We start from the raw sequence: 27,997 nt of genomic DNA, 5'->3' as shown, positions 1-27,997 counted from the left end.
AATGTATAATGATCCTTGCTAAAAATGATGTTAAGGGAATGTTAAAGTTGCATGGCTAAGCACTGAGAGGCTCAGACCCAGCACACTAAATAAACAGACTTGATCTTCATTGACTCAAATAGGCTTTGGATCAGGTACTTTAAAAGTAAGAGAAATTAAATGCAGGTATTCACAGGACACTTAACATTGTGTATGGGTAGATATGGAACAAAAATAGCATTTCAAATACATGAGAGATTTTTTGCTCACTTCTTCCCAGTTTTGAGGGCAACTTGAGTACCTTAATGAACTGTCCTGCCCCTACCTCCCCGCTGCAAGAAAAAAAGAAAACCAAAACACAAACCCAACAATTTGTCTAAATAAAAAGGTTTAGTAGAAATAGAAATGTCTGAGAAGAATTATTTACATTGGGTTCTTCCACTGAGTCTTTCTAGATGCATCTCAGTGCCGTTCAATATTTGGGCTGCCCACCAACACAGTGGGAGCAGCCTGAATGCAACTGTGTAGACAGGCAAAGAGCCTGGGGTCATTGAATAGTGGAGGAATTTTACAGAATCACAGAGAATCATAAGATATGCTTAGTTGGAAGCGACCTACAGGGATCATTGAATTCAACATCCAGTCCTGCACAGGACACTCCCATGAGTCATGCCATGCGCCCCAGAGTATTGTCCAAACACTTCTTGAACTCTGTCAGGTTTGGTGCACACAGCACTTGAGGTGAGGCCACCCTAGCACAGAGTAGTCCAGGACAATCCTCTCCGTTGCCTGGCTGGCGATGCTGGGCCTGATGCAGTCCAGGACATGGTTGGCATTGAATAACCACATTCAGATTGCTTTGTCAGTATTTAACAAAACAAAACAAAACAAAACAAAACAAAATTAAAACAAAATTATTCACTAAAAAAACTTAATCTTTCTGTCAAGTCTTCTGAAATGTGAAATTTCTCCATACATATGAAATACTTCAAATGTGAACCAACTCTGTTGAGCTTGATCAGTCACTGAAAGGACTGATCATTTACCATAACTTAACCTGGTAATGGTAAACAAATCAAGAAAGTTCAGACAAAAACCCTGTAAACAGTTTATTGTAAACAAAATATTATATTTATATATAAATAAAGTGATTGGATTTTACCTGATCTTATAGGATATCTCCCTGTGAGAAAAGCTGCCCTGCTTGGAGTACAAAGTGGGGATGCTGCTATATGCTGAGTAAGTGTCACTCCTTCCTCTGCTAGCCTGTCAATATTAGGGGTTCTGGAAAAACACAAGCATGTGAAAAAAAGTACACAAAGATGATTATTTGGATATAGGCATGGTGGGCACAAAGCATCTGAGGCAAGAACTATCAGGAAAATCCATTTAAATTTTTCTGTATGTAAATTATCAAAAGCGTGCTGGGCTGCAATTCCTAATATCACGTCAAACATTTTTACATTATGCGTCAATACTGAACAGAAATACTGTAACATTGCAGCAAAAATATTTTCCCCCACTTTCTTCTATTCTTCATGGCCAGCGTTAAACTGCAACACCTGGGCATACAGTACTGCAACCCTTTTTAATGTGTTCCTAGACCAAAATTGTAATTTTTCAATCTTTTTGCTTCAGTAATGAGGGCAAGAGAGACTAGAGAAAAGTTGTGCTTCCTTACTCCCAATTTGGAGTCTCTTTTGTCTCTCCTCAGCAAAAGCTTTTTGGGGTAGGGATAATGTTGTGTGGTGCTATAAGCTGTTAGAAGAGATTCAAATGATTATGACTCTGTGTTATGCTCTATACGAAAAATATCTACATGTCTGACATGATTATGTCTGCTATATTAGACCCAGGGGCACAACCTAGCTTCCATATCTGTATGGGAAACTTTTCTGTGACCAGGCTCATCATGCAGATTAAAATTGGTTCCTGCAGGAAGAAATCCTGTATCCTTGACTCTACAGATAAAAATTACTAATGCAGACTGGCCAGCAGCTGCAGCATGCTCTAATAGATCTCTGACCCTGGAGATTAATGACCGTGACCTCAAGGCACACTAGTGCTCCCAGCATCTAAGTCTGAATTGTCAGAAACATTAATTTTCCAATGGAATTATTTTCTCTCTGTAAAGTCACCTACTGATAACAAGCAGTAAGATGAAAATTCATCACATTCCAAAAATCTAATTCCAAATTCTCCCAGCAAAGAGTATAGATCTTGGGGTATTTATGGTGCCTGTGAGGGGAGGGATCCAAACATCAGCGTTGTATGTATTTTTCCCTGTTTAAAACCAGGAACTGAAATTTGTTTTTTATTTTTTTCTGAGTTATGAGATGATTTTACTTCTAAGTAACATCAGCAGGAACAAGAGCATTTAACATTTGAAGAACAATGCTTTTAGTCTGAATGTATTATTTAACTTTGCCAAAGACTTTGCACCACTGAAACACAATGGCTAGATAACCCTTGCTCTGTTTACACAACCACCACATCTAAGGTGGTAGCAAGAAACATCCCAGGGCACACTGATGCATAATTCAAGTATATCAACATTTGTTTTAATTATTATATTTACTACTGAATGAAGATAAATTAATGGCAAATATCAGCTCTTTATTTCCAACTAGTTAACAACAATCTTGTCCCAAATCATGAGTGTTTCAAAATATGTTTAATTCATAGTACTTGTGTCATGTGTATTCTAGAAGAAAAGTGTTGATTATACTTTAGTTCTCCAGAGCTACCCTTATTTGGTTGGTTGGTCAATCCTCTGTTAATAATTTAACTCTTCAGCAGGATAAATACATTAGCTAAGTCTTTGGTCAAAAAAAAAAGAAAATAAGGATTGAATATTCAAATCTCTGGAAAAGTTATTAACTTTGATTACTCTTTTAAAAACCTAACCAAACCTCTGAATGTTCTGGCATTTTTAATTTTAAAATCCATTGAAAATTAAATATAAAGCTATGACTCCACCAAATTATCATCCTACCTTAAGGTTCTGTTCCCGTAACACCCCAGATCTCCAATACCAAGATCATCAGCCATCAGTAAAATTATATTGGGCTTTGAAACACTGTGTGTTTTGATACTGTTTATGGCACACTGGCAAATTATTAGAAGTAAAAGGAGCCCCATCTTCTTCCTGGTGTGTAAGAACAGGTGGAAAATACAATAAATAGATTGGTAATCTAATTTATTCTTATTATTACACTTTGCATAGTAAAAGAGAAAAAGAAAGATTGAATACTTTTAGTTGGTTTTTTTTTTTCTTGAAAGTTTTTTAAAACATTTTCTCTTTCATACTTCTTAAAAATAAAAATACGTATTTCAGTATATGGCTAATTTTTCCTTCCACTCACTTTACACAGATGAAGCCTTTAAATGAAGAAAAATAAAAACTAGGTACAATCTCAGTGGCAATTTTGCATATATACATGCACTATATAGCAATAAATCATAATACCTAACATGGAGTTTGGGTTTTTCTTGGGGTGGTTTTTTATTTGTCTTTGTTCTTGTTTTTGGTTTTGTTTTGTTTTTTCTAGCTACAAATGTTATTTGAGGAACACAGAAACTGAAATAATTTAGGACCAAAACTTCCAAGGCTCACTGCAGAAAAAATGTTAATCAATTCCACTACCAAAATAAATGACTGAATTTCTCTTCAACAATGCAAAAAAAAAAAAAAAAAAAAAAAACCAAAAAAACAAAACCAAAACCCCAAAAAACCAAAACAAACAAACAAAAAACCACAAAAAAACCAAACCAAACCAAACCAAACCAAAACAAACCCAAAAAAAACCCACCAGAAACAAAACCCAGCCGAAGTTTCCAGAAAGGAATAAATATAATGGAAAAGAGGGTGAAGAGATGCACTATGAAATTATTGTAAGGAGTGTTTAAGAAAAGGGTCTTCACAAACATTATAAATCCAAGGGTCTATAGCAAAATCAATTTAAAACATTTGATATCATATCACAATGTTCTATAAACAATGCTCATGCCATATCCAACCTAAAACAGGAAGAAGGATGTATTTATTGTACACAACACAACATACCATTATACACTTTTATAGTAAAAGCAGAGTATTTGCAGACATACACAATATGAATGCTTTTTTACCTTAATCAGAACTTGTCATATCTCTGTGTTAAACTGCACTGAATATGCCCTGGCTGAAACTGAGTGCCTTCAGGCTGTAATGGACTGTGCCAGACATACACATCAAAAAGAACAGAGACTCTCTTCTGCCTCTTAGTAAGATTCCCATATTTTCTGGATGTAGGTAGCCTTTTTCAAATGCAGGTGAGGCATGAGCCACACCTGCACTCTGCATTATCCTTGGACAAGAAGTGGAAGAAACCAGGACTAAGGTAGAAATTTTAAGTGAAAGAGTGGGGAAAGGAGGTAGAGACAATAATTTCCAGAGAGAATAGGGCTAGCCAGTCAAGAAAGAAAAATCTGGTAAATCAATGAGTTATGGTAGATAAAAGTAACTGAAGAGAAGATAAAGAAGTCAAAACTGAAAGACTTCGTACACAGAGACTAGACATCAAGGGAGACAGATTCACAAAGAAATGAGGTAGGTAAAATTATTTTAGAGGAGACAAAGTAGACAGAACTAGAAAAGTTAACTTTGCCTTTAATAGCAAGAATGGAAGTTGAGAATTACCTGAAATGAGAATCGCAGGCAGAAATGAGGAGAAATGGTAGAGGAATAAAGAAACTGGAAGGGATGACAGTGAACAGGAAAACAAAACTGAGGAACAGAGGTGAGAGAGAACTGGGAATGTCTGTGAGGAAAGAGCTGAGGAGTTGTAATTATAGTTAATGAGGAGAACAGATTGGAAGGAACCTGGGAAGATAAGATTTGGGACTGACATAAGTGAGAAGAGATCAAAATAGTAGGAATCAACTGAAACAGACTGGGACTTCTGATTCCCAAATTTATTATTGCTGTTCTGTCAGAAAGTATAGGTGCAAAGAGGGCTTTAACTCTTTTAGTGCTAGTTCACATACAGATAAAACACTTATATTAGCTATTCTTTACTGCTTAAGGTACATTTTATAAACACTTTGGTGACAATAGTTGTGGCTTAGACTTCAGCCAGAAGCTTCTAAAGATCCCAGCCTTATCACTGCAGTGTACTGTTATCTTGTTTATTCCATGGAATGTAATCTACTTCATTTCAGACACAGAAAATAAATACACAAACTGTAAGTCTAAAAGAGTAAATGCGTTTCTGCATAAGATGCATTTAATGCATCCTTCATCAAATAACCATACTAATGAAGCTGCATAGCCCCTACCACGGTGCAGATTTACCTTTCTTCTCTGAAAGGATAAACAAATGTGATTTGCTTCCCACTCATTCCAAGAGAACAATTAACACCCAAATTGACCCAAGAGGACAGGAACACACTGCTGCCAGATCTTATGTTCCTACTCTTATGTTCAGACTGCAAAGGTCTAGAAGGCCAATGGCAATGAGGAGGTTGAAAAAGGGGACATTATGTGTTGGTGACATTATGTAGAGAGTTGCATGGAAGCCTGCAAGACCCGCAGAAGGTAGCCTCATTTGTTACCTGCATTTCTCATTTTGTAAATCAGCCAAAAGTAGACTTATTGAAGGTTGTCTCTGATACAATACTGCTGGATACTTTTGTACTCTGAAGGAGTGCCTGTAGATACTATCACACTATTTGAGCTATTTGCCTTCACCTGATATAATGTCCCGGAATTGAAATCAACAAGAAAACAGGGGAAAAAAAATAATCCAAACAACTATGATTTCTCTGGTCTCTGTCTGCAGCAGATTTTCATGCATCTTGAAAGGATGCGCACAGAACGCAAGAAAAATCAGATGGATGAAATTGAGTGGAACAGACAACAGCAAAGAAATTCAAAGGAGATAAAACGAAAGGCCGTGAGAAGAATGAAGCTCTGAGAATGCTGAGGGCCTGCTGTATTTACACCAGGGTTTCTCCTGGTGAAAACACAGGCATGTGTAGATCTAACACAAAAATGGTAACACAAAATCAAAAGAAGCTTCCAGCTAACTTATCTTTCTTCTCCGTTCAGAGCCAATTCAAATGCTTGAGAAAAGATTAAAAAAAAAAAAAACAAAAAAACAAAAAACAAACTGGCAAAAAAATTCTTTTACTAGCAAACCCTTTTAGCAGTCATCATTTTGGAGAGGAGAACATTGTAATGAGTATCTCTCCATGGATCTTTTAACTTTCATGGATTTGTTACAGTCTATTTTTGATTAATTAACTTTTGGGTTGCTTTGGTTTGGTTTTTTTGCATTGAAACAATTTTATTTTATTTTTTTACTTCCGTAGCATTCTTTAGATGTTCCTTTAGTAGGCATCAGCTTGGAAGGCTTCTGTTTCACATTCATCTGGCAACATTTTTCCTTCTTTTTTGCATGTGGGGCACATAAGTGCAAGTTACAACCTCTGCTTCACTTTCTCCATGATATAATACAACTAAAAGTAGCTTCTTCCTTTCTAAGGTGGCTGATAAATTGAATAAATTCAAGAGGTGCTTAATCTACAACAATAGCCACATAAGAATTTGTATTTGACATATCCTATTTCAACCGACAATAGTTTAAACACCGTATAGGAACCTACAGACATGCATACATACACACATAGATGTGTCAATATGCACATATACACATGTATGTGGGGGCACATACACATGTCCTACTTTTTCTCCATATCTCCAAATTGTATTTTTGGGATTCTAATACATATTTATACATACTCTATACAAATTAGAATTGAAAAAACCCAAAGTGTGAATATGTAAGAACAAATGAATAAAAAAAAGCCCTAAACAGATACAATCCACTATTTCACCAAACACTTCTTTAAGTTTTAATTTTCTGCATTAAAAAATGCTGGTCAAAGAGTAGTCTTTTTTTTTTCTTCTTCTTCTTTTTCTTTTAAATCAGGATAACTGACCCAAGATATGGCTGTCATAGAACTATAGCATATCCTAAGTTGGGGACCTACAAGGATCAGCAAAGTCCAACTCCTGGCCCCACACAGCACATCCCCAGGAGCCACACCATGTGCCCAAGAGTATTATCCAAACACTTCCTGAACTCTATCAGGCTTGGTGCTGTGACCATTTCCTTGGGGAGCCTGTTCCAGTGCCCAATTGCCCTCTTTGTGAAGAACATTTTCTAGTATCCAACACAAACCTCCCCCTACACAGCTTCAGGCCATTCTCTTGAGTTCTGTCACTGATCACCAGAGAGAAGAGATCAGTGTCTGCTCCTCCTCTACCCCTCGTGAGGAAGTTGTAACTGCAATGACATTTCCCCTCAGTCTCCTCTTCTACAGGCTGAACAGACCAAGTGATCTTAGCCATTCCTCATACGGCTTCCCCTCAAGGCTCTTCACCATCTTTGTTGCCCTCCTTCAGACTCTCTCTAGTAGTTTGTCTTCCTTATACTGTGGCACCCAGAACTGCCCCCAGCACTGGAGGTGAGGCCGCCCCAGCGCAGAGCAGAGGGGACAATCCTCTCTCTTGCCCAGCTGGCCATGCTGGGCCTGATGCCCCCAGGACAGGGCTGGCCCTCCTGGCTGGCAGGGCACTGCTGGCTTGTGTTCAACTTGCCATCGACCAAGACCCCCAGGTCCCTTTCCTGGCATTGCTTTCCAGCCTCTCCTTCCCCAGTCTGTTTGTACATCCAAGGTTGCACCATCGCAGGTGCAGATGCCCTTGTTAAACTTCATATGGTTGTTGATTACCCTGTCCTCTAATTTGTTGAGGTCTCTGCAGGGCTTCTCGGCCTTCAAAGAAGTGAACAGCTCCTCCCAATTGAGCATCATTGGCAAGCTTATTTAGCATACTTTCCAGTCCAACATTGTTTATGAAGATGTTGAAGAGTACTGGGACTAAGATGGAGTCACATGGAACCCCACTAGTCACCAGTCTGATGTCACCCCTGTAACCCTTTGCACCTGACCCATGAGCCAGTTGCTCACCTGTCACATGATGTGTTTATCCAGCTATGTGCTGGATAACCATCTGAGTACTACAGATACATGCATCTTTACAAGAACAATTAAATGAAAGTCTTTAAAATATCTCTTCCCAACTGAAACATCTCAGCATTTTTATTAGCTTTGATAAAGCAATTTATCTGTAAACTACTCTTTTAATGCAACAGAACCCTTTGAGAAAATGCTTAATATAATTTATTCTTGAAGGTGCAGTATTTTCTGATACTGTAAGCAACATTTAAAGACATTGACCTCATTAAAAATGCTGTGTTATCCTTAAGCAGTATGCAAAAAAAGAAAAAAAAACCCCTTGCTTAACTGAATGCTTGAACTCCAAAAATTTCTCTAGTCATAAAAAAATCACAATGTAAACAAACTAGAGAAAACCCTGCCCTCCATAAGATTCTGCAGAGAAAATTCTTAAGCTTAGTGAGAAACAAAAAAAGAGTAAGCTTTCAAATTTTAAGAAATGGCAAAGTAATGTTATATTTAATTGAATGTTTTCTGGTATCAGTCTAAGATTTGTTAAATTCTCTCAATTCTTTCCTCCCTTACAAGTCGGTAATATCTGTTGAATCTTTCATGCAATATAACTGCTTTTCTGAAACTTTTTATTATATTTCAGTGTGTATCTTAACTATAAACATATATGAAAATCTGTTTTTAATTGACTAAAAGTTGCCTCATTGCAAGAAAGAAATTTCACTTAATATAAGCTGGGAACAACATAAAAACAAATAATCATGTTTCTTAGGTGCAAATAATGATTGCATCTGAATTAAAGAGTGATGAAGCCACAGAGTCCCTATCAGATCTAAGTTTAGTTTAGGCATCTTTTTAAAATGATCTCTCATGTACCTTCTACTTTTGTCTCAACTAAATTACAGAACTTAAAAGCAGTTTTAATAAAAAATAAACATTGTTTCTGGTAGCAAATTATAACCCGAATGGAGTAAAATATAATCTTTTGTGATATATTGTAATTATTTTATTTGTAATAAAAATCCTATATGATTAGGTACACATATTAGAGCATATATATTTTTACCCTGCTACTGTTTCACAATATACTCTGTTAGCCAAATGCTCATTAAAAAAGTTGATTTTGGTTATGGGCTCTGGTCAGTAACATAAGAAAGATCCTCGAGATAAAACAGGCAGTGACCTTATTTGCCAGTTATGCATCATGCTCAGAAGGAAAAATCTTGAAGAAAAAAAAAAAAGCCAATAACGAGTAAATTCTAGTGGCTATGTAATGTCATTTCCTGGAGACTAGACATAAGCATCCAAAACAATTAAAAGAAATCTTTCTTACATACTTTGAGGGCTTAGCTAAACTCAGCCATGATATTTAGCTTACTTAATAATTTTTAAGGATATTGAGTCAGGGTTTTTTAATATACACAGATATTGAATGAAATGACTATTTTTGACAATGCCTTCTTCAAGAGTGTCAAATGGACATGTGGAAGAACTTATGTGCCTAAAATCTTGCACTTTAGAGCTATGCAAGCAGATAAAGACCATAAAACTCTGCAAGATTGCAAGCCTTACACATAAATTATATTATTTGTTTGGTTACATCCATTTGAACTGGACAACATAGAAACCACAGCTTCATCTCACTGACTGGTTATAAACTCTTCACCTTTGCCTAACTGCAGTCAAATGAGTCTCCTTTGAGTTTCCACTCATATTCATTGCAGTGTTTTTAAAAAAATTAAACAGAAGTTCTAATTACAAGTTATATTGGACTAAAACACTCAACCTCACCAACACACTGCCCTCATTGGGATAGTGAACATACCTGAAAGTTGGTATTAAAGGCCTGCTGTATGTCACTGACGGGGCAATAGCACAACCAACCATTAAACACTGAATTTTATTTTCTTTCAAACTGAGAGCAGTTTCTAAACTGTTTTCCCTGAAATGGTAGCCTTTGGATGTCTATTAGAGGAAAACACAAAACCAAACAGAAAAAAAAAATCCTGACAACTTAACCCCAACTAAAACCTACCCCTCTCCCCTGAATTACTTAACGGAATCCTCTGGAGTCTGTCAAGATCAAAGCTTTGGATTTTATAACACTATATTCCTCTACCTACAATCACTTTTATAGACAGAGTGGTTTTCCAGAGAAAAGTGCAGAGAAATGGCCAGTTAATTTTTTTTAAGGCTACAAGGCCAGCAAGTAACACATCAACAAACTGACCCAACATGTTATGCTATTTCCAAAATGAGGCTTCATTTAAAGAAAAAAGGCATTTGAATTTAGTTTTTTCAAAGAGTTGTTATTTTTATACCAGTTCTATTGTTATTTATACTTTCATTATGATAACACTTCAGGAGTCTCAATATTGCTGATTGTACCAGATAGAAAAATTAAGACAAGGCTAAATTTGACCAATAGTGATTTTACCCATGTAAAATTAAAGTACCTATAGGGCCCACAGCAAATAGGCACTCACGGTGCAAACCAATCCATGTGTATATTTCACCTTTAAGTTTGGCGTTTAGTCTGCGCTAATTAGCTAAGCTTTCTTTTTAATTAATACAGGAAGATACAGGTACCTTAAGAGTTTCTTCTTAAGACCGGTATAAAGAAATTTTGGAAGGGATGCTCATGACCTTTTTCCACAGACTAGAAAGCCTTAAAACCTACTTTAGACTAGATTTATACAAAAGTCATAGTTACAGGAAATAAATCCCACTCTGATGATGGGTTGCCTGTAGGGTCTCAGGATGAAATATGAAAAGAAACCCCTTTTGTAATAAACAAACACAAAGTTTTTCAATTAGTATGATGTGCTCTATCAACCTTACTGATGTAACATTTTCTTATCCTGTAAGTTGTAATTCTTATAAGAAATCTAAGAACTGGGGATGATTCCTCATGAGTATTAGTGGCGAAATTTTCCTCCAAGGGATCCATTTAGGTATTTTTCCTTTCCAGACAGTTTAGCAATATTATGAATATTCCATCTTAAATATTTTATTCTTTCATTACTCTAAAACAAGAGGGACAAGAGTGATCAATCCAAAACGATTATTTTATAGGAATGCCAGTAACTCTCTAACTGAAGTCAGCTATAGCCAATATGTGTTTGGGTTACAGTCACAAATCTGATTGGAAAAATAAACTTTATTTTGACATAGTTCTAAAAGAACAGAATTTATTCAAGCAGGATGATACATCAAGAAGCTCTTGTCAGAGGTCACCAGACAAGAGAGTATGAGCTCAGCCCATCTACTCCCTGCCTACTTTCCTATGAGCAAGCGGCACGCACAAGGCAACCAAAACAGCCTGTGATGCACCAGCGATCACTAGATCCTGTTACCTTTCCTCATGAGGTCCCTGCCAGAGAAGAAAAAAAACTTCAATTCCTGACACGTAGTAAGAAAAAGTCTGTTACTGTCCATGGGCACTGTTCAGCAAGCCACATGGACAGTGAACATCACGGTCATGATGCCACTCAGACGTACAAGTATCGTACATGTTCTCCTGACCGCCACCCAGCCATGGGAAATTCATTCATTCTAACTATGGAACAGTGATGCACATGTTTGTCCTGTCAAATAAGAGGTAGAAGAAGAGGTAGGTTGTTTTGACAGTGGAGGAGCACTCCAAGGGATGTCTCTGTGAGGAAAGACCAGGAGTTGCCCTGTGCTGAACACAACTCCAGCCAGCTCTGCAACGGACCCACTGCAGATCACAGTTGAGCCATTAGGGAAACATATTTAAGAAAGGGCAAAAATACTGGATGGGGGGGGGGGGGGGGGGGGGGGCAGGGTGGGAAGGACAGAGAGAGAAGGCTGTGAGGAGCAGTGAGAGAGAAGGAAGAAGAGGAAAGAACAAAAAGGCCAGAGCAGTAGGAAGCATTCCACACTGGATCAGGAACGTGGCCAAAGGCACCGTGGTCCATGGAGCAACAAGGAGTAGCATAGGGAAAGAGCCAAGCACTGACTACAGCCTTGCGTGCCACCCAATGCCTCCCTGAAGGGACTGTGCACAGCCTGCAGCAGTAACACAGAAGGAGGAGATGTCTGGAGTGAAGGTGTGGAGATTAGGAAAGTGAAAGAGAGGAATCTGAACCTGAACCAGGAAGCGTGGGAGGAAAACTGTTTTTCCTGTAAGATTAAATGTTTGTCCTTCTTTTCTTCTTGTGTTTTGTTTCCCAATACTCCAACCAGTTAAATGCTTATGCTACCTGTCAATACATTATCTTGTATTCCCCAAGTGGTTTTGCCTATGACAGGGATTTTCCTGTCTTTATTTCACCACCAGTTTCCTCACTCACATTCCTACTCATTTTTCCCCATATCCTTGGAAAAGGAAGGAAGGGAGTGAGCACTGAGGGAGCTCTTGGCTGTTAGCCAGAGCCAACCCATCACATTTAAATGAAAAGAAATAAATGGATCCAATGGCAAATTACTTTCATAGATTACCAGGAGCCAAAAATCTCTTTGCTGTTATTTAATCCATCTAGATCTAAAACCAGGGAGAGAAATGGCAAAGCTTAGTAGGCAAAAAATAACTTGAGACAAACTAACTTTATGGTGCTGCTGCTATAAGCAGGAGGCTCACAGGACATAAACAGCTTCGCCTTCCTCTTAATTTGCACGGGTAAGAGAAATAAAAAATAGACAAGTAGTGGCTTATTAAAGACCAAGCTCCTTCCCTACGGTTTCTAAAACCAGAAAATCTGGTTTATGTTCCTTGTCCTACAACTAATATTCATGGAATGTTGCCCTCATTCCGCAAATGGTTATGAATGAAATTGTTTGGAATTTTTTTGTCATAAGTCCTTCAAGCAGGAAGAAAAAGTGGGCTTAAACCAAAAAAAGTTTTTCCCTTTTTAAATGAGACAATTTAAAAATGGAATTGTTCTCACTTACTTTTAAACATGAAAAATAGCCTGTTATGCACTTATTAGGTGGAAACAAACCACATTTTTTATTCTTTAAGGCTGAGAGATATTTTTACTGCATTATTTTGACTTGAGTTAAAAGATTAACTCTCAAACTACCCAATTTTTAGAACCTAATGTAAAATTAAAACAAAGATAATAGCTTTTGAATTATCCATTCAGCATTTCTATTTTCCCCCCAAATAACATAATGAAAAATGAGCTTCAGAAAAGGGGTGAAGGGGGGAGTAAGACGGTACTTAATTTTCTAACCACCTTTAATGAAGAGATACTCCACTAGTATTATTCACTAAACAATAAAAGTATGAAACAACTTAAAAATAAAATAAAATCATTGCAAAACAAAATTGAAAACAATATGTATGGATCATGAAATTAGGAGGTCTTACCAACCAGGAAAATGTTTACCCTAGAAAGAACATTTTTTTACAATTAACAAAAGAAGGATGATGAGTTGCATAGTGGTTATACAGCTGTCTGATTGCAAACTACATAGATCAAGAGTCTGCTAAAAAATGTGGCAGACAAAAGGCAAAGACATTTACAAAACAAGATAGGTACATATTAACCAAATCAGTATTCCAATTCCAAAGATTTGATCATTGACTAATTTCAATAATCCTACAAAAGAATTAACTGACGTTTCCATCAACAAAAAAAAGTGACTATACTTAGCTTGGCAAAATATTTGAGGCATAGACTTTAAATATCATAGCATTATGTAAAAATTAAAATGAATGTCTTAAAATGAAGGATACCTGAAACAGCAAATAATTTTAAGACTAAAAATATATAAGACTATGATTACAATTATATAAGACTATGATACAAGAGGAGGATAAGAGGATCCCTAGAGACAGACAGAAAATAAAAACACCTGAATAAACAGTGTAGAAATGCAAGTATTGTATTATGGCAATACAGGAAAACCGGCAATTTTTTACCAGGTACCTGGGTTTGTTCTGCCCTGTGTAACTAGAAACTCTTGCTCTTTCCCTTCCTTCCTCCCCTTCTTTTTCTCTGGTCATTTACTCCTTGCTTACATAGGAACTCTAGGAAACTTGTAAATTCTTGTTGTTAAAACAGAACGGCTATTTTTTGCACATAGGAGCTGAGGCAAAATCCCAACAAGACAAAATGAATTACCAGGAGCTCAAAACTACAGCAATTTATTTCATTTTCACCTTACTTTGTAAGACTTTTTAAGATGATAAATAAACTAAAAGGTATTCAGAAAAGACATTTTTCTATTTTCTTATGGCACACCTTTGCTTGTGGTACACCAGCATTAGCTTTTCCATTAACAGTTGAAAGTTTTTCAGTAATAGCTCCAGGGGTCTCATTATCTTTTGGCTTGGTCTGGAGCATGCTGCCAGTACTTCTGAAGCAAATAATGTGCTTTTCCAATTGCATGAGAATGTTTTTAAATAAGTTTTTAAGAAAATATGTTTTCCTTTGCTTTGTGCCTTTAGGTAAAATTCAACCTTATGTTTTTGAAGGATGGATACTGTTCATCAGTGAGAAAGAACGTATCAATTCCCTTGTCCAAAATGCCTTTTTTCAGGATGATACCTTGCTGCTATTATTAGACATCTGCTATACTAGAGAACATACCCAGTTGTCTATTACAATAATACAGGACTTGGAGATGTGACGCTAAGAGTTACTCTTGTAAGTGACTAACCCATGTCAATAGCTTTTAATTTTCTTCATCATAATAGTCAGTTCTGTCAGCAGTGCAGAATATAAACAATAACAGGGAAAAACAAATCTGTTTGAGCTCTGTACCCTACGATTTCCTTATGATTATGGCTAGTCAACTGATTCTTTAGCATGGTAGACAAAAAGAAGAGGCCATTTTTGCACCAAATTTGAAACATTTGTCCAGGATGCAAAAAAATCCCAAATCAGTATCATTGCATACCTGAAGCTGTTCATATTTGTGTGTTCGAAGCCTAGAGTGCCATAGCCATGATTCCTGTTAAGCACTTTTTAAAAAGCCATCGCGATTGTCCTGTAGTCCTCCTCTCAACTAAACTTCTCACATAAACTACTTTTATTTCATTCCTCCTCATCCCCAAACTTCCACTCATACAATCAAGAAGCCACCCCACAAACTCTTCTGCAATCCTAATCTTTCTAAACCACGCCCTACCCTATTTCAAATTCCTTCTCACTCAAGAATCCCGTATCAGTGTGCCATCGATGTAAATTGAGGCTAAATACCTTTAGGTTGCAGTGGCTCGACTCCTCCAATTCTGCTTGCCCAGGTGCTGCTATTGTCACTGCCCTCAATGCTGCTGTGCCTCACTGCCTGCCTCCTCCATGACTTCCCTCAACACAGGCTTTTCCACGGGCCAGCAGTACACAGTGCTCCCTACTGGTGACTGGGGCTCTCCCTGCGTTAGAGCAGCCCCAGCTCTTGGACTGATGGGCCTTAAACACAAGTCTTACTAAAATCCACCTACAGAGCATCCTAAGGGCAAGAGCAAAACACATGTTTGTGAGAAAACAGGATGTATGGAATACATATTATTAATGAGTCATTACAAAACTGCATAGCAAACAATATGTATGGTCAGATTCTGTTCCAACACTTGTTTTGGTTATATAGGCTTCTCTTTCATCTTCCTTATTCTTGTCTCAGTATGGTTGCTCAAATGTAATTTTTTTTGTTTAAGCCTGGCAGACAGAACCTATCCAGAAGTGATGATTTTTTCCTTACCTTTTCCCTTTCTCTATTACTCTTTGCCATTCTCCTCTATCTCAGAGATTGCTCTTACAGATACTCTCCTCTCAGTAGCTGTGTTTACTCCCAGTTTGCAAGCTGAATGTGTATGAGGTTACAAAGGAAAATATTAGATTTATTTAATATCCCTTTAACAGTTACAGTCAAGTCTTGCAGGCTTCCACCTTTGAACCGAATGTACTTTTTCAGATTACATGCACTGCACATGAACCAGTCACTTCAAAACTACAAGCTTATTTCAGCACCTATCCCCCTTCAAAGTATTTAACAATTCATTTCCATTTGATCCTTGAAACAGACTCCATAATCAAAATTACATACACATGTAACATTACTTTTTAAACAACTAGAGCTTAAGTGCTAAGAAAAAAACTGCCGCAGCATAGCTGGAAAATCTTCTCGTTCATAAAGACTGTGCTTTCTATTTTCTTCAAAATGCTTTCACAATTCAAGTAATGCTTATACTCTTTTTAATCTGTTCGGGCAGGGAATGTTCTACTCCATTGCAATAGCTGATAGCAAAGTGCATTCTGTTACAAAATAATTTGCCAGTATTTTTGATAGTATCTTATAGACATGAGTGTATGGTTTCAGCAAGCTCCTTTACATTTAAAAAAAAAAATCATATTAAGTTAATGCAGAAGACAACACTGAATATGTTATTATTTCTCATAATTGCTAACTTCCTGCCATGAAGAATTTCTTTGAGCTGTGAAAGAATATGAAGTCCAACTACATATTACCCCAATGTTTACAATTAAACTATATAAATGACAGACTTTGGGGCAGAAAGGGTGTTTTACCTTGCAGCACGGAATTGTTTCAGTTTTTGCCTTTCCTACGCAAACAAGATGGCTGTGCACTTATCAGTATATAGGTACAAAGTCCAGCCATGTGAAGTGAAACACAAGGGTGGAGGGGAAGAAGAACAACATTGAAAAAGTAATTTATACAAGACTGACAGGATTTCTTGGTAAGACACTGCATCACTAGTACAAAACAACCTCAGCATGTTCTCATAATGAATACATAGATATGCCTAAGCAAGGTCTCCTGTTAGACTTTTTTGTGAATTTGCACTGCATTTTTGGAAAACAAGGGCCATGCCAGAATCTCAAGTATATTTCTGCCTTCTGTACACATAGGGAACATTCTTACAGAATATCCACACAGCAACTTTGGACAAACTGCACTGAAACACCTTTTAAAGTATAATTTCAGATCAGAGTTTTTCAAACTTTTCCATTGGAGGCACAGAATATTTTGAGATTCTCTTTTTATAAATAAAATACACTATAGCCCATGCCGGTTTCTTTAATATGCATTGTCTTAGAAACTATATGTACTCCCAGAAAATGACTGCTTGTGGAAAGCCCAAGGACCCTAACATGAAAAATCATTCATTAAACTTCAAAAAGTCCTAGCTAGCTGACATATCACCTCCTTCTCAGCTATTGTCCTCCTCACCCCAATTTATGTATTTGTCACAGGGAAATTTGATCAGAGAGAGAAAGATGCATGTCCAAAGATGTGTGACAACCACTGCCGATGAAACTTAACGGAATCCAAGCCTTACAACCAAAGTATGAAATTTTACATTTTTTCCATGCAAAACTTAAGAGCTCACAATGACTGTGAGAAATCAAATTGAACCAAGATTTTTGAACAGATGCCTAAATGCAAAGTTTAAATTACAATTTTCTGAGGTTCAGGAAATTAGTACAGCTTGTCCTGAACTTTCTTCTGCATTTTTCCTCTGTCTATTTAAAAATAATATTCTACTTTAAAAACTTTGAAAGAATTTTAAATTACCAACTTTTCTCTATCTCAAATACCAATAGGAAATGTTAGCCCTACCTTAAGTCTTTGACAAACTGCACTATTGTCTCGCATTCATTCAAAGCTTTAACAAGTGAATATAAAGACATTTTTTAAAAAATCTTGTCAATCTCTATAAAATAAATAACCAATTACTTTTAATACCTTTGATTAATGATCTTTTTAGATTAATAATATTTTAGAAGGTACTAAAAAACCCCCTGTATATGGACAAAAGAAGCAGTACTAGAGATACAACAGATTAGAAGCAACATCCACTGGCAAAACACCTTTACTTGTGTACATACACTGCAACTCTTAAATGCATAATAACTACTTACAGTAAATTTTATTAAAACAAACTATTATTAAGCTACATTAATTCAAAACCTTGTGATTATGTAAATTAGAAGAAAATAATGATAAAACTAGGATTTGTATGACAAAATACAGATAAAATGAATGAAAAGCAAACTTGTCTGTGCTAATTAGCATGATAATTCAAGGCATTTGATATGAAAAACCAAAATGCATTGTATAAAGATCTATTCATTCTAACCATAACAGTATGCAAAAACTACAATGAGTTAATGAGTGAAAAAATAAACATCCTCTCATATCTAAATTTAAGTACAGGATGAAGACTGAATAGAGCGGGTTTGTTTGTTTGGGTTTCTTTTTCGTCTTTGATTAAACATCCCTAAAGGGTGCTTAAGTGACAATTACTTGCTGACTTCAAAGCCTGAGCAGGAGTGAAAACTGAAATGCCAACAGGGAGGCTGCATTCAGCCATGGCCAATAGAGTCCTACATTACCCAGTAATGTATTCTCCAATGATCTGTTACTTAATGGATTGTACTACCCATTTTGGCCAATAGGTGTTTTTGTGGTTTGGATTTCTTCTTCCTCAGAGGTATGAATACAGAGTTCATTTTTTTTTCTTTCGAAATATGTTAGGAACACTTTTTTTAAGGTACTTTGGACTTCTGGTCACAAATGGGAGTCAGTATCTACCAATTTATTTATGGATGTTCATATGTGTAAGAGTTCAATTCATTGAACTGGTAAAGGACATTATGTTTTTAATTAGTGTTTGGGATGAAAAGGATGAAGTAGGATGCACGACAATTTACTGAAATTTAGCGGTAAGGCAGAGCTGCAGCAAGGCAGACCCTTTGTTTCAGTTCATCAAAACATTTCTGCCAAAGTTTTAGGAGTTCAGGATCCAACTTTACCGCACCATAAATGTTCCCCTACTATGTACAGTACAGTGTCTTGGTAAAAAGATAACATGATACACTGCTATCTTAGCCTGTCTGGATGTAGGTGCACATGTAAATGCTCCTGCTTCCTCATAAATCTACTAATAAAAACTTGTATTTTACCTAGATTCAAAGGAAAGATATCAGCAGCAAAGCTACAATGAAACAAAGGCTATTTGTTATCTTCTCTTATTATGAGAAATGAAACCAAAGGAATATAGCTAATTTCAAAGGATATTTTTGAAAGACATTTACCCAGAATTTAGAGGTAACAATTTTGGTGTTCTAGGGACTTTGTACAAATTGCATTATTGGATTCTAGAGAATATTAACAAATCTTTAGTGAAAAAAGATGCTAAAACTTCTTTCTTCAGCTAAATCTAAAAAACCAGTGGCAAGCTTCCCTCTGAAAATTCTGTAAACATGTAGGTATCTTGATAGAAAATCATTACACGAACTTGTGAAATCTGTGAATTGCAGAGGACTTTATACAGTTTTGAGGAAGTCCCAAAGGCTTTTAGACATAGAACTCTATAACAATGTCTAAAGGTTTTGGTCTAAAGGTTTTTTTTAATGATTGTAATTAACTCTTGTTAAGACTTACATATCGGAGTTTAGCTGGAAGACTGTATTGGCTATGCCATGCAAGATTTACATTCAGGTTTTGTAGCTCCCATAACCATAGATTCTGATTATCAAATAAGCTACTTCAAGTCATAAACAAACAGGATTTTTAAAGAAAGATGGGCTTGAACAGGTGGGAAAAACTATAAGATAATTTATTTTATTTCCTGGATGTGATGAAGCCAAAAAAAAGCATATGGATACACAGGTCCCCACACTGTCAGGTCCTTCAAGAATCAACAATCATCCAAATACCGAAAAATTGAAATCAAGCAAGGTTTTACTTTATTTCCACGATCTTCAGAAACTATTGGTGCAAACATCACCCTAGTTAAAGCTGGTAGAAACTTGGTGACAAGAATGCGACATCCTGGGTGAAGCTCTGTGCCCCCTGAAGCCTTTCCTCCATGCTCTGCAACTCCAGATTACACCCTAACCATTCCACATTTCATGACCGCAACAGCAGCTTCGTTTTGGCATGAGGCATTAGGATATACGGCTTTCTTAATATTAAAAGTCTTGTTAATAGCTTTTGGAAAATTGCGTTAGTCTAATTTTTCCAGATGAGAGCAAAATTATTGGCATGAAAAGGAAAAGTCAGTGAAAAACAGATTATGGAATCAGGCTGTCAAACACAGTCATTAATATAATACTTACTCTCTTCTGCTTGTAGCAGTCACTGGTGTAAATGACACATACAACATTTCTGAAACAGGGATACAACAACTCATTCTGTAGCACAGATTCTTGCAGATATCTGCCTCATTAGGCTTGCAAGATAGTAGTTTTTCATACTTAAAAATGCATAAAGAGATTTTGAACTGTATGAAGAAGTAATAAGCACTTAATGGGCTAGAGATATTGTTCCCGATCTCTTCCACTGAAGTATGACAGTGACTCCTCCTAATTAGTAAAACTACACATAGAAGTAAACCATAAAGAAAATTTTAAATTGGACACATAACAACAAGTTTTAAGCTTTTGGCTTGGTACAACATGGGGAAAAACCCAACTTATCAACAGTAAAAAACAAAGTATGGCAAAGACAGTGATTCTGTTATGTTAATTCAAATGTGTTGATCTATCTGGCACTAAAAAAGCAGTCTAATAGCAAAATATGACTTTCTATTTGTCATTTATAAACCCCACAGCTACAATAAATGTCTCTGCATGCTGGAGTTCTCTAAGGATACAGAAAACCTAAAATGCTTAGGAGCAATCAAAATGCTAAAAGCTTCAGAAAGCTTAAGTTACAATAATAGGTTAAAGAAATGAAATTTGCAAAAAAAAAAAAAAAAAAAAAAAAAAAAAAAGAGAGAGTAGAGGAACACCACAGGATATCCTAGCAGAGCAAAAGATTCACTGAAAGATTCAGAAAATTTTAGGCATAATGCCTGGACAGATATTTTAAGCCTATACAACTCTATTGCAAAGAATTAATCTAGATCTTGAATTTCTCTTGTGGTCTTACCTATACATAAGAACATGAAATGGAAATCTAGAACTTTCAAGCAGTGTCAGTGTAAGCAATCATTCAGCTTACAGAACTCAAAGTGAAATGTTTGAGATTACCTGATTAAGTGAAGATAGTTGTCTTAGGGAAAAAAAAGTCAGGGCCTGATAGCCTTGAACTTCATTGCATTCTTCTAGGTATCCCTAATATCTAACTGTATCAGTATTTACAACTGGTGTTCCTTGCTTTATAATAGTTTTATGAAAATAAGTGTCTGGTCTTACTGGTCTTCTACAAAGAATATTTCAATTGAAAGTCTAAAATGAGAAATAAAGCTACATCATTTCCTCATCTGTTTTGTTACAATACACTGAACCCTTAAGGTAGGTAAACATAAGCAGAACTTAAAATAATTGGACAGCCTAGTGATGGGACTATTTCCTCACCCAAAAATTAATCAGTGTCTTACACAGCAGTGGTCACAAAATGTATTTGCCATTGCCTGTGCACAAGAGCATGTTCTGAGGTATACTTCCAGTATGTTTGTGTGTCTGTACATGGGGATAGGAGAACAGGGCAGTGGCTTCTGGGGCAAGAGAATTCAAAAAATTGAATTATGACTTGGCTGGGAGGCACACTAACTCTGGCAGCCAAGCAAAAGTCCTGACTCCATAGTGAGGAACAGCCTGAATGTCTAACACAATTCTGCTGCAATGGGGACTCAAGAAGCTGGCTAACTCTGCTTGGCATTGCCCCTTCTCCTCTCTCCACCATTTCTGCTTCCTGATCAGAGATGCTACTTCACATGTATCAGCACAGTACTGTTGCTTTTCTGCCTAGATAGTTCTAGAAGCTGAGACCACCAGAATCACTGCAAAGAAAGAAAGAAAGAAAGGTCAAACTACTGTATGATAGCTGGCCTCCAGCTGCCTCCCTGCACTCTCCAGGCAGTCAGCATGTTCTCCCTGATCATGCAGACATTCTGGGCTGAATGTGAGCCAGTTCATTCATTTCTACTCAACTCTTCTGGATAGATACAAACTTTTAAGGGCACACAGCCACAGAGTACGCACAATGTCAGAGCTCTGGAGATTCAACTCCCCAGCTTGTTGCATCCCAAGTAGGGAACATGCATATAAAACACGAACATGGAGCATTACAGATCAGTGTCTTAGAGATCTTGTGACCCTGAGAATGACAATTCCTTCTCTCTCTTCTCCATCTGAAGATCTAATTACCACAGCCTTTGAAAAGGTTGAGCTTAAGAACCCAAGACTGAAAGGGACCACTGAAAGGGTGACTGCATTCAGTTTCACCTTTTCTGCCAGCAACCAAGTGATAGATGACTTGCTCAGAAATGTTCACAGAATGTGCATTCCACATGAAAGCACAAATACAAATCTTTTTCTATAACCTGTAACAATCAAACTGTAGTAAAATGAACAAAAAAGTAATCAAATCCAAATGCAGACAAATAAAACCAAGTTAATAACAAATACTTTAGATTCCTGTAACAATGGGAAGTTAGATAAATAAATCAAAGTTACACAGCAAACTCATGTTACAGGAAAAATAAAGCAGGATACAACATGTCATATGGGGATGCAACCTCCTCTGTCCTAATCTTTCTGATAGTTTAAGGCTAAGCAGGACCCAGATATTAGGAACTTTGGGACTTTCATTACAATAATGCTGCCAATCACCTGGACAGTTTGTCCATGTGCAGCCAATATTTTATTAGAAAACCAAAAAGTATGTCAACAAGCTAAGTCACAATCCAAAAGGAGAGTAAATGGTGACCTCAAAAGAAGAAAAATAACCCTAAAGCATGATATTAAGGCTTCCTTTCCCAGCTTCAGAAACTTTGTTCTGTTGTAGAATCCCATCAATAAATATAGCAATTGACATCTAAAAATATCAAAGCATTCCTCCCTTGTTTCCTCTTGTGTGCTTGGTTAGCTTTTCTAGAATTTTACCTCTCATCACTGCTTAAGAATCTTTTTATAGTGCCTCATCTAAATTTATTGAGATAAACACATGTGAGAAACACATCACTCTCCTGCAGCTTAACACATCATGTTCCTTGCCTTGTAACTAACACACTTGTACCTGGTGGTCAATATCAAAATCTAGAAAACAGATGGCTCTCCCATCCCTGCCTGCTTGGCTGAGAGAAGACACATGTGATTGATCAAAAGAGCATATACACATTTTTAACTTATGTAATCGATAAAGCACGACCTAGATCAGGAGTTGCATGGTACTATTTAATTGCTTTAAGACATGTGGTCATCTTTCATTCTGTACCTATAAAAACATGAATTGAAACAATACAATTCACCTAATTCATAATTTTAAGGTGAAAAGCTCATGTTTGGTGACATCCAGCACTGAGAGGGGGTTCATTTTCTAAAGGCTTATAGGCTTAACCATAACAACTGTTGAGAATCTTAGCTGATACCTGAATTTACATTTAATTCTAAGTAATTCCAAACAACCTGTTACTAATAGTGGGTTTAACAGCTGTTTATGTAAATCATTATGAAAGCTTTTAAATTACTGGATTTATTCAAGTCTTTCAATTCTTTTTTAATATTCAAACCAAAATGGATTATAATCTGTTTATCCTCTTTGTCAAGGTGCCTGCAGAAAAAGAAAAATAAAGTCAGTCATTTCTGTGTGAAATACATAGTGCATGATAAGCCCATAAAAGGTATAAAAACAGGTAAGTGAATCCATGCTTTGAGCACAATTTGAAATAGTGAATAGGAAACTGCAATTACGGAATCAAATGTATTACCTATGAAAACACTTAAGCATATTCTGAACCTTTTACTCTCCAGGAAAGAACTCAGTCACATATATTTCAGTGATGTACAAAACTTCCAGCCTCAAAGTAAACTCCAACATATATAGTAATTAAAAAAAGGTTAAGAGGACCGAGTACATAAAACATTGTGCTGCATACTTAATAACCTCACAGCACCTGAGTATTTTCACTATCTCACACTCAAGAACAATAAAACCAATGAGATTTTAACATATTATTAAGAAACCAGAGAGAATAGATTTGTTTGGTGTTAAGGAGGGCTACCTAGAGGCAGTTAATTTACAGTTGTTTAAAATCTGGACATCTAGATATATATGTAACATATAACACCATATATCTGCTTTGGTGAATGCCCAGATAGCATTTAATGCAATTTTAAAATGTACATGAAGTTAACTGTGTTCTTCATAATCTCCAGAATTCAAGTCTAGTTGCAGAATTACACCTTAGTTACTACATCCAAGTTCATTCTTCTCAATAGGCATACATCAGGTTAGTAGGAATGTAATTAATTATTGGTGTTCATAGTTACTGCACCTCAACTACAATATGCTTCCCACAACTCTAAAGTTATTGAAGTCCTCATAACTCAAAGCCAACTTCAAATAAGTAATAAAAAATAGTAGCAAGCAAAAAAATCAATTGCACAATTCTCAGTATCAAATTCTCAATATCAAATTTTCACTCCCTCTAAAGAAAAAAAAAGTCCAACAACAAAACCAAATGCTACTTGTGAGTCATTAGATATAGATATTTAAGACAGCTCAAACAAAACTTAGATCAGCACCTTATCTCACTTACGTATCTATCTATCTGTGAACTATGCTCCACCATGAATTAAAAGTTGCTTGGACTTTTACTTTGTTTCATTCTGTCAGTAAAAAGACTTAGTCATGCAGAATAAGCCTAAACAGTTGTCTGTATTGGGAAGATTTTCCTGTGTTTGAACACAGCTTAGAAGAATCAAGTAAGCTAACATCACACTGATTATCAGTTATGAGCCAGAGCAAAGCAAAGAAAATTGAGGTCATCAGCAGCCTGTCAGCAATGTGACAGTCTTGAAATGCGTACCATCGGATTTGTAAGCCAGATCATTAAACCCTAAAAATGTTCACCTTCTGTATTACACTTTAATTTTGTGGGCCACTTTCATATATATTGCCTATGACTTATTTCCACTTTAAATACTCAAAAGTTTTGCAAAACCTGTGTTTTCTCAGATGAATGGGAATTTACATGCTAAAGATAGCGATTTTCTCCCCTTTTTAGGGGGCTAGAAGCAGTGGAACTTGTGATCAAATACGTTTTTCTAATTAGAACAATAAATCAAGGTAACAAGAAAAGGCTTCATCCTCTGAGTAACAAATAAAGGTTTTACTCTGTCACCATATATACAATTAAAAACCAGCTTCTTAGAATATTTGTTAATTAGAAAGTTGATAAATTTACCTCATGTACTCCTGTCATACAATATCATTACCCATCCTCTTTAAATATTTGTCACAAGTGGATAATCTTACAGCAGAATCACATTCTTTCTGAGGACAGCACAACACTACCATTATAAGTATTGAAATTACTATTTTTTAAATTCCTTTTAAGAGGTTAACACTTTTTTTGACATACCGTATTTAGGATTTTACCTCTATTGATTCTTCCACCTAAGTGTGCAACAAAAGAAACTATAAACATTTGGTGGAAACAAACTGGAATATTGACTTGTTGCACAGTGTTTATTGCAGAAACAAAACAGCCGTGGGCATTTTTAATACTCATATATTGTAAGGTTACAAAAAAAAAAAAATCTGAAAGCTCAGGAGCCATTTTCTTAAATCTACACAGGAACCTATTTCATGACTACACATGGAATTTTTAAAAGACATTGAAGGTACTGCGCACAATCCTTTTCCTAGCCTACACAGACAGGGCCTAAGCAGCATTATCATTAGAGAATGAGACGGGATAAAAAAAGAGAAAACCAACCCAAAACTCAAAAAGCTTTGTTTGAAAGTCAAGTTTTATTATTCAAAAGGTACAAGTAGAGGCCAAGGATGTTTTATTTATCTTCTTTTTTCCCAAACAGGAGAAGGTGTGAGGAGAATTCTGTGTCTACATTTCACACAAATGTAGGGTGAGTGTACTTGCAAGGGACAGGTTTTGGGGGTAGGTAAGATGCTTAAAGAGGCTAAATTAAAATTCAAATATAGCTATGTGACACCTACAGTTAAGGCTTTAAAAGCCTCCACTAAATTGCTAAAATGGTGAAGTGTTGCCAATTCAAATGAAGGCACTGTTAGGAAAAAAGAATTGCTGCAAGGCCTACCTACAAGTGAGAAAGGACGTCCCCTATGTGAAGCTGCAACTAACCCCTGTCCTCAGACAGAACAGCACAGCAGTACCCATCTTCAAGCCAGTATGTCACCTTGGGAGCCTGATACAGCTCTTTTCATGTCTGCCTTTTGCAACTGGTGCTTCAATGATCTTGATGCCCAGTGGAAAGTTACCTGCATGAAAAAAATACAAAAGGGAAAACTGATGAGGTAAGCACCCTCTTGCCCTCCCAACTGCTCAGTAAAAATAGGATGATGTGTCCCTGCAGGAAGATTCTGCTTCAACTCAAGAACAGTCTCGTTTCTTGAACTTCAGAACTTCTTGAATGTTTCAGAAAAAGAACACACAACACTCATATCAGCCTTCAATTAACCATTCTTGCAACCAGCAACCTGTAAGAGATTTACTCCTTCCTCACAGATCTTTTTCTCCCCACTACTTTACTCTTCCCTCACAGTTTTACATAGACTTACACTTTTTCGCTTCAACTATAGTCTGGTGGTAATATTACCCCTATAAATCTCTACACGGGCACACAGAAGAGACATTGTCTAACGCGACAACTTGAGAGCAACTCTTCTGTCGTTCCCGCCAGCAGCACCAAACGGGATTTAGGAATCACAAAATAGGTCGGGTTGGAAGGGACCACCGTGGGTCATCTGGTCCAACCTCCCTGCTCCAGCAGGGTCATCCTAGAGCACACTGCACAGAATTGCATCCAGATGGTTCTTGAATATGTCCAGAGAGGGAGACTCCACAACCTCACTGGGCAAGAAGTGCTGCTCTGCAAGATAACAGGCCCCAAGGAGAGAAATGGACTTTGTTTAAAAAAGTAGCTCAAGGCAGACCAAAGGTGCCGCTGGCCCGCCCCGCCCCGGGGTGCTACCAAAAACCGCCGCCCGTGACCGGGCGGGCTGAATCTGCCTCGGCTCCTGTTCCGCTCCGGCTGCTCTGCCTCGCCATGGCCGCTTCCTCCTCCTCCTCCTCGGCGGCCGCGCTGCGCCCGGTCACTCACCTCATCTTTGACATGGACGGGCTGCTGCTGGGTGCGTAGCCTGAGTCCCTCTCCCCTCCACGGCCGGGCCCCCGCTCCGCCCCGAGCCGCGCCGGTGGGCTCCACCGCGCTGCGAGGCCCAGCCCGCCTGCCCGGACAGCCAGGGGCCGTAGCTGGCGGGGGGCAGCCTCTTTCCCTTCCTTTCCTTTCCCTTCCCTTCCCTCTCCACCTCCCGCGGCCTGAGCGGCCCAGGCTGTGGCTGCTCATTCACGGCCTCCTCGCTCCGGGCGAGCAGCCAAAACGCCCCGGGCGGCGCTGCTTAAACCGGAGTGGAAGGGATTAAAGCAACAGGAAACGAGTTAATTCCTTCTCCTCCTTCCGCTACTTGCTGCCTTTCCGGGGTAGATTTCGCCTTAAAGTAACAGACCCGGGGCTGAGCGCGGGCGGGACACCTGTTCTGGCTGGTGGAGGGCGGAGTGAGGCTGGGGAGAGCGCTGAGGGGCAGGTTGGTGCTGAAAGTCAGGGATAGCGCGTTTGGAGGAGTGTGTAAAAAAGCGGGTTTCTGTGTGTGTATCCCTATAATGCAGAACAGTTATTTTAATTTAATTCTTAGAAGTTTCAGGTAAGTATTTTTATAGTTACTACTGCTCTTTGTCAGAAGCTGGAGATCTGCTTCACACAGACAATATTCACCTTAACAGGACAGTATTGGTAACGATACATGTATATGATTTTTTCTATTTAAAATAAATTACATGTAAAGTGTGTATTGCATTTCAGAAATTTTTCAGCTGCAAGGAATTAAATACTCAAGTATCTTCTAGTACAGAGGAGTAAAAGTGACACTACCTTGGTAATTTTCATAATGTGCACTTCATTTCAGAGGACTTGAGTATATTTCAGCCTCTGAATATTATGAAACCTTTAACGTTTCTGAACCTATTTGTTTAATGATGAGCAGTGACCCTTGGGAGGCAAAAAGGCAGTCAGGAGAC

The 27,997-nt window shown here is 37.4% G+C and overlaps 2 protein-coding genes across 3 annotated transcripts in view; one reads left to right on the top strand and one right to left on the bottom strand.

Moving 5' to 3' along the window:
* The window catches only part of STS (steroid sulfatase), a 107,239-nt gene extending 79,738 nt beyond the window's left edge, over nt 1–27,501 (bottom strand). For both annotated transcript variants that reach the window (XM_066176787.1, XM_066176788.1), the window contains exons 1-4: nt 27,024–27,501; nt 26,001–26,181; nt 2,975–3,127; nt 1,142–1,263 (exon numbers count right to left, since the gene is read on the bottom strand). In XM_066176787.1, coding sequence (XP_066032884.1) covers nt 1,142–1,263; nt 2,975–3,120 — 268 coding nt within the window. In that variant the 5' untranslated portion in view covers nt 3,121–3,127; nt 26,001–26,181; nt 27,024–27,501. The remainder of the gene's footprint in view (nt 1–1,141; nt 1,264–2,974; nt 3,128–26,000; nt 26,182–27,023) is intronic.
* The window catches only part of PUDP (pseudouridine 5'-phosphatase), a 65,983-nt gene continuing 64,749 nt past the window's right edge, over nt 26,764–27,997 (top strand). The window contains exon 1 of the mRNA XM_066176789.1: nt 26,764–27,054. Coding sequence (XP_066032886.1) covers nt 26,970–27,054 — 85 coding nt within the window. The 5' untranslated portion in view covers nt 26,764–26,969. The remainder of the gene's footprint in view (nt 27,055–27,997) is intronic.

The sequence above is a fragment of the Chamaea fasciata genome, unplaced genomic scaffold, assembly GCF_029207755.1.
Source record: "Chamaea fasciata isolate MVZ Bird 193981 ecotype frontalis unplaced genomic scaffold, bChaFas1.0.hap1 SCAF_2, whole genome shotgun sequence".
Taxonomy (NCBI): domain Eukaryota; kingdom Metazoa; phylum Chordata; class Aves; order Passeriformes; family Sylviidae; genus Chamaea; species Chamaea fasciata.
This window is presented reverse-complemented; position numbering and strand designations above follow the sequence as displayed.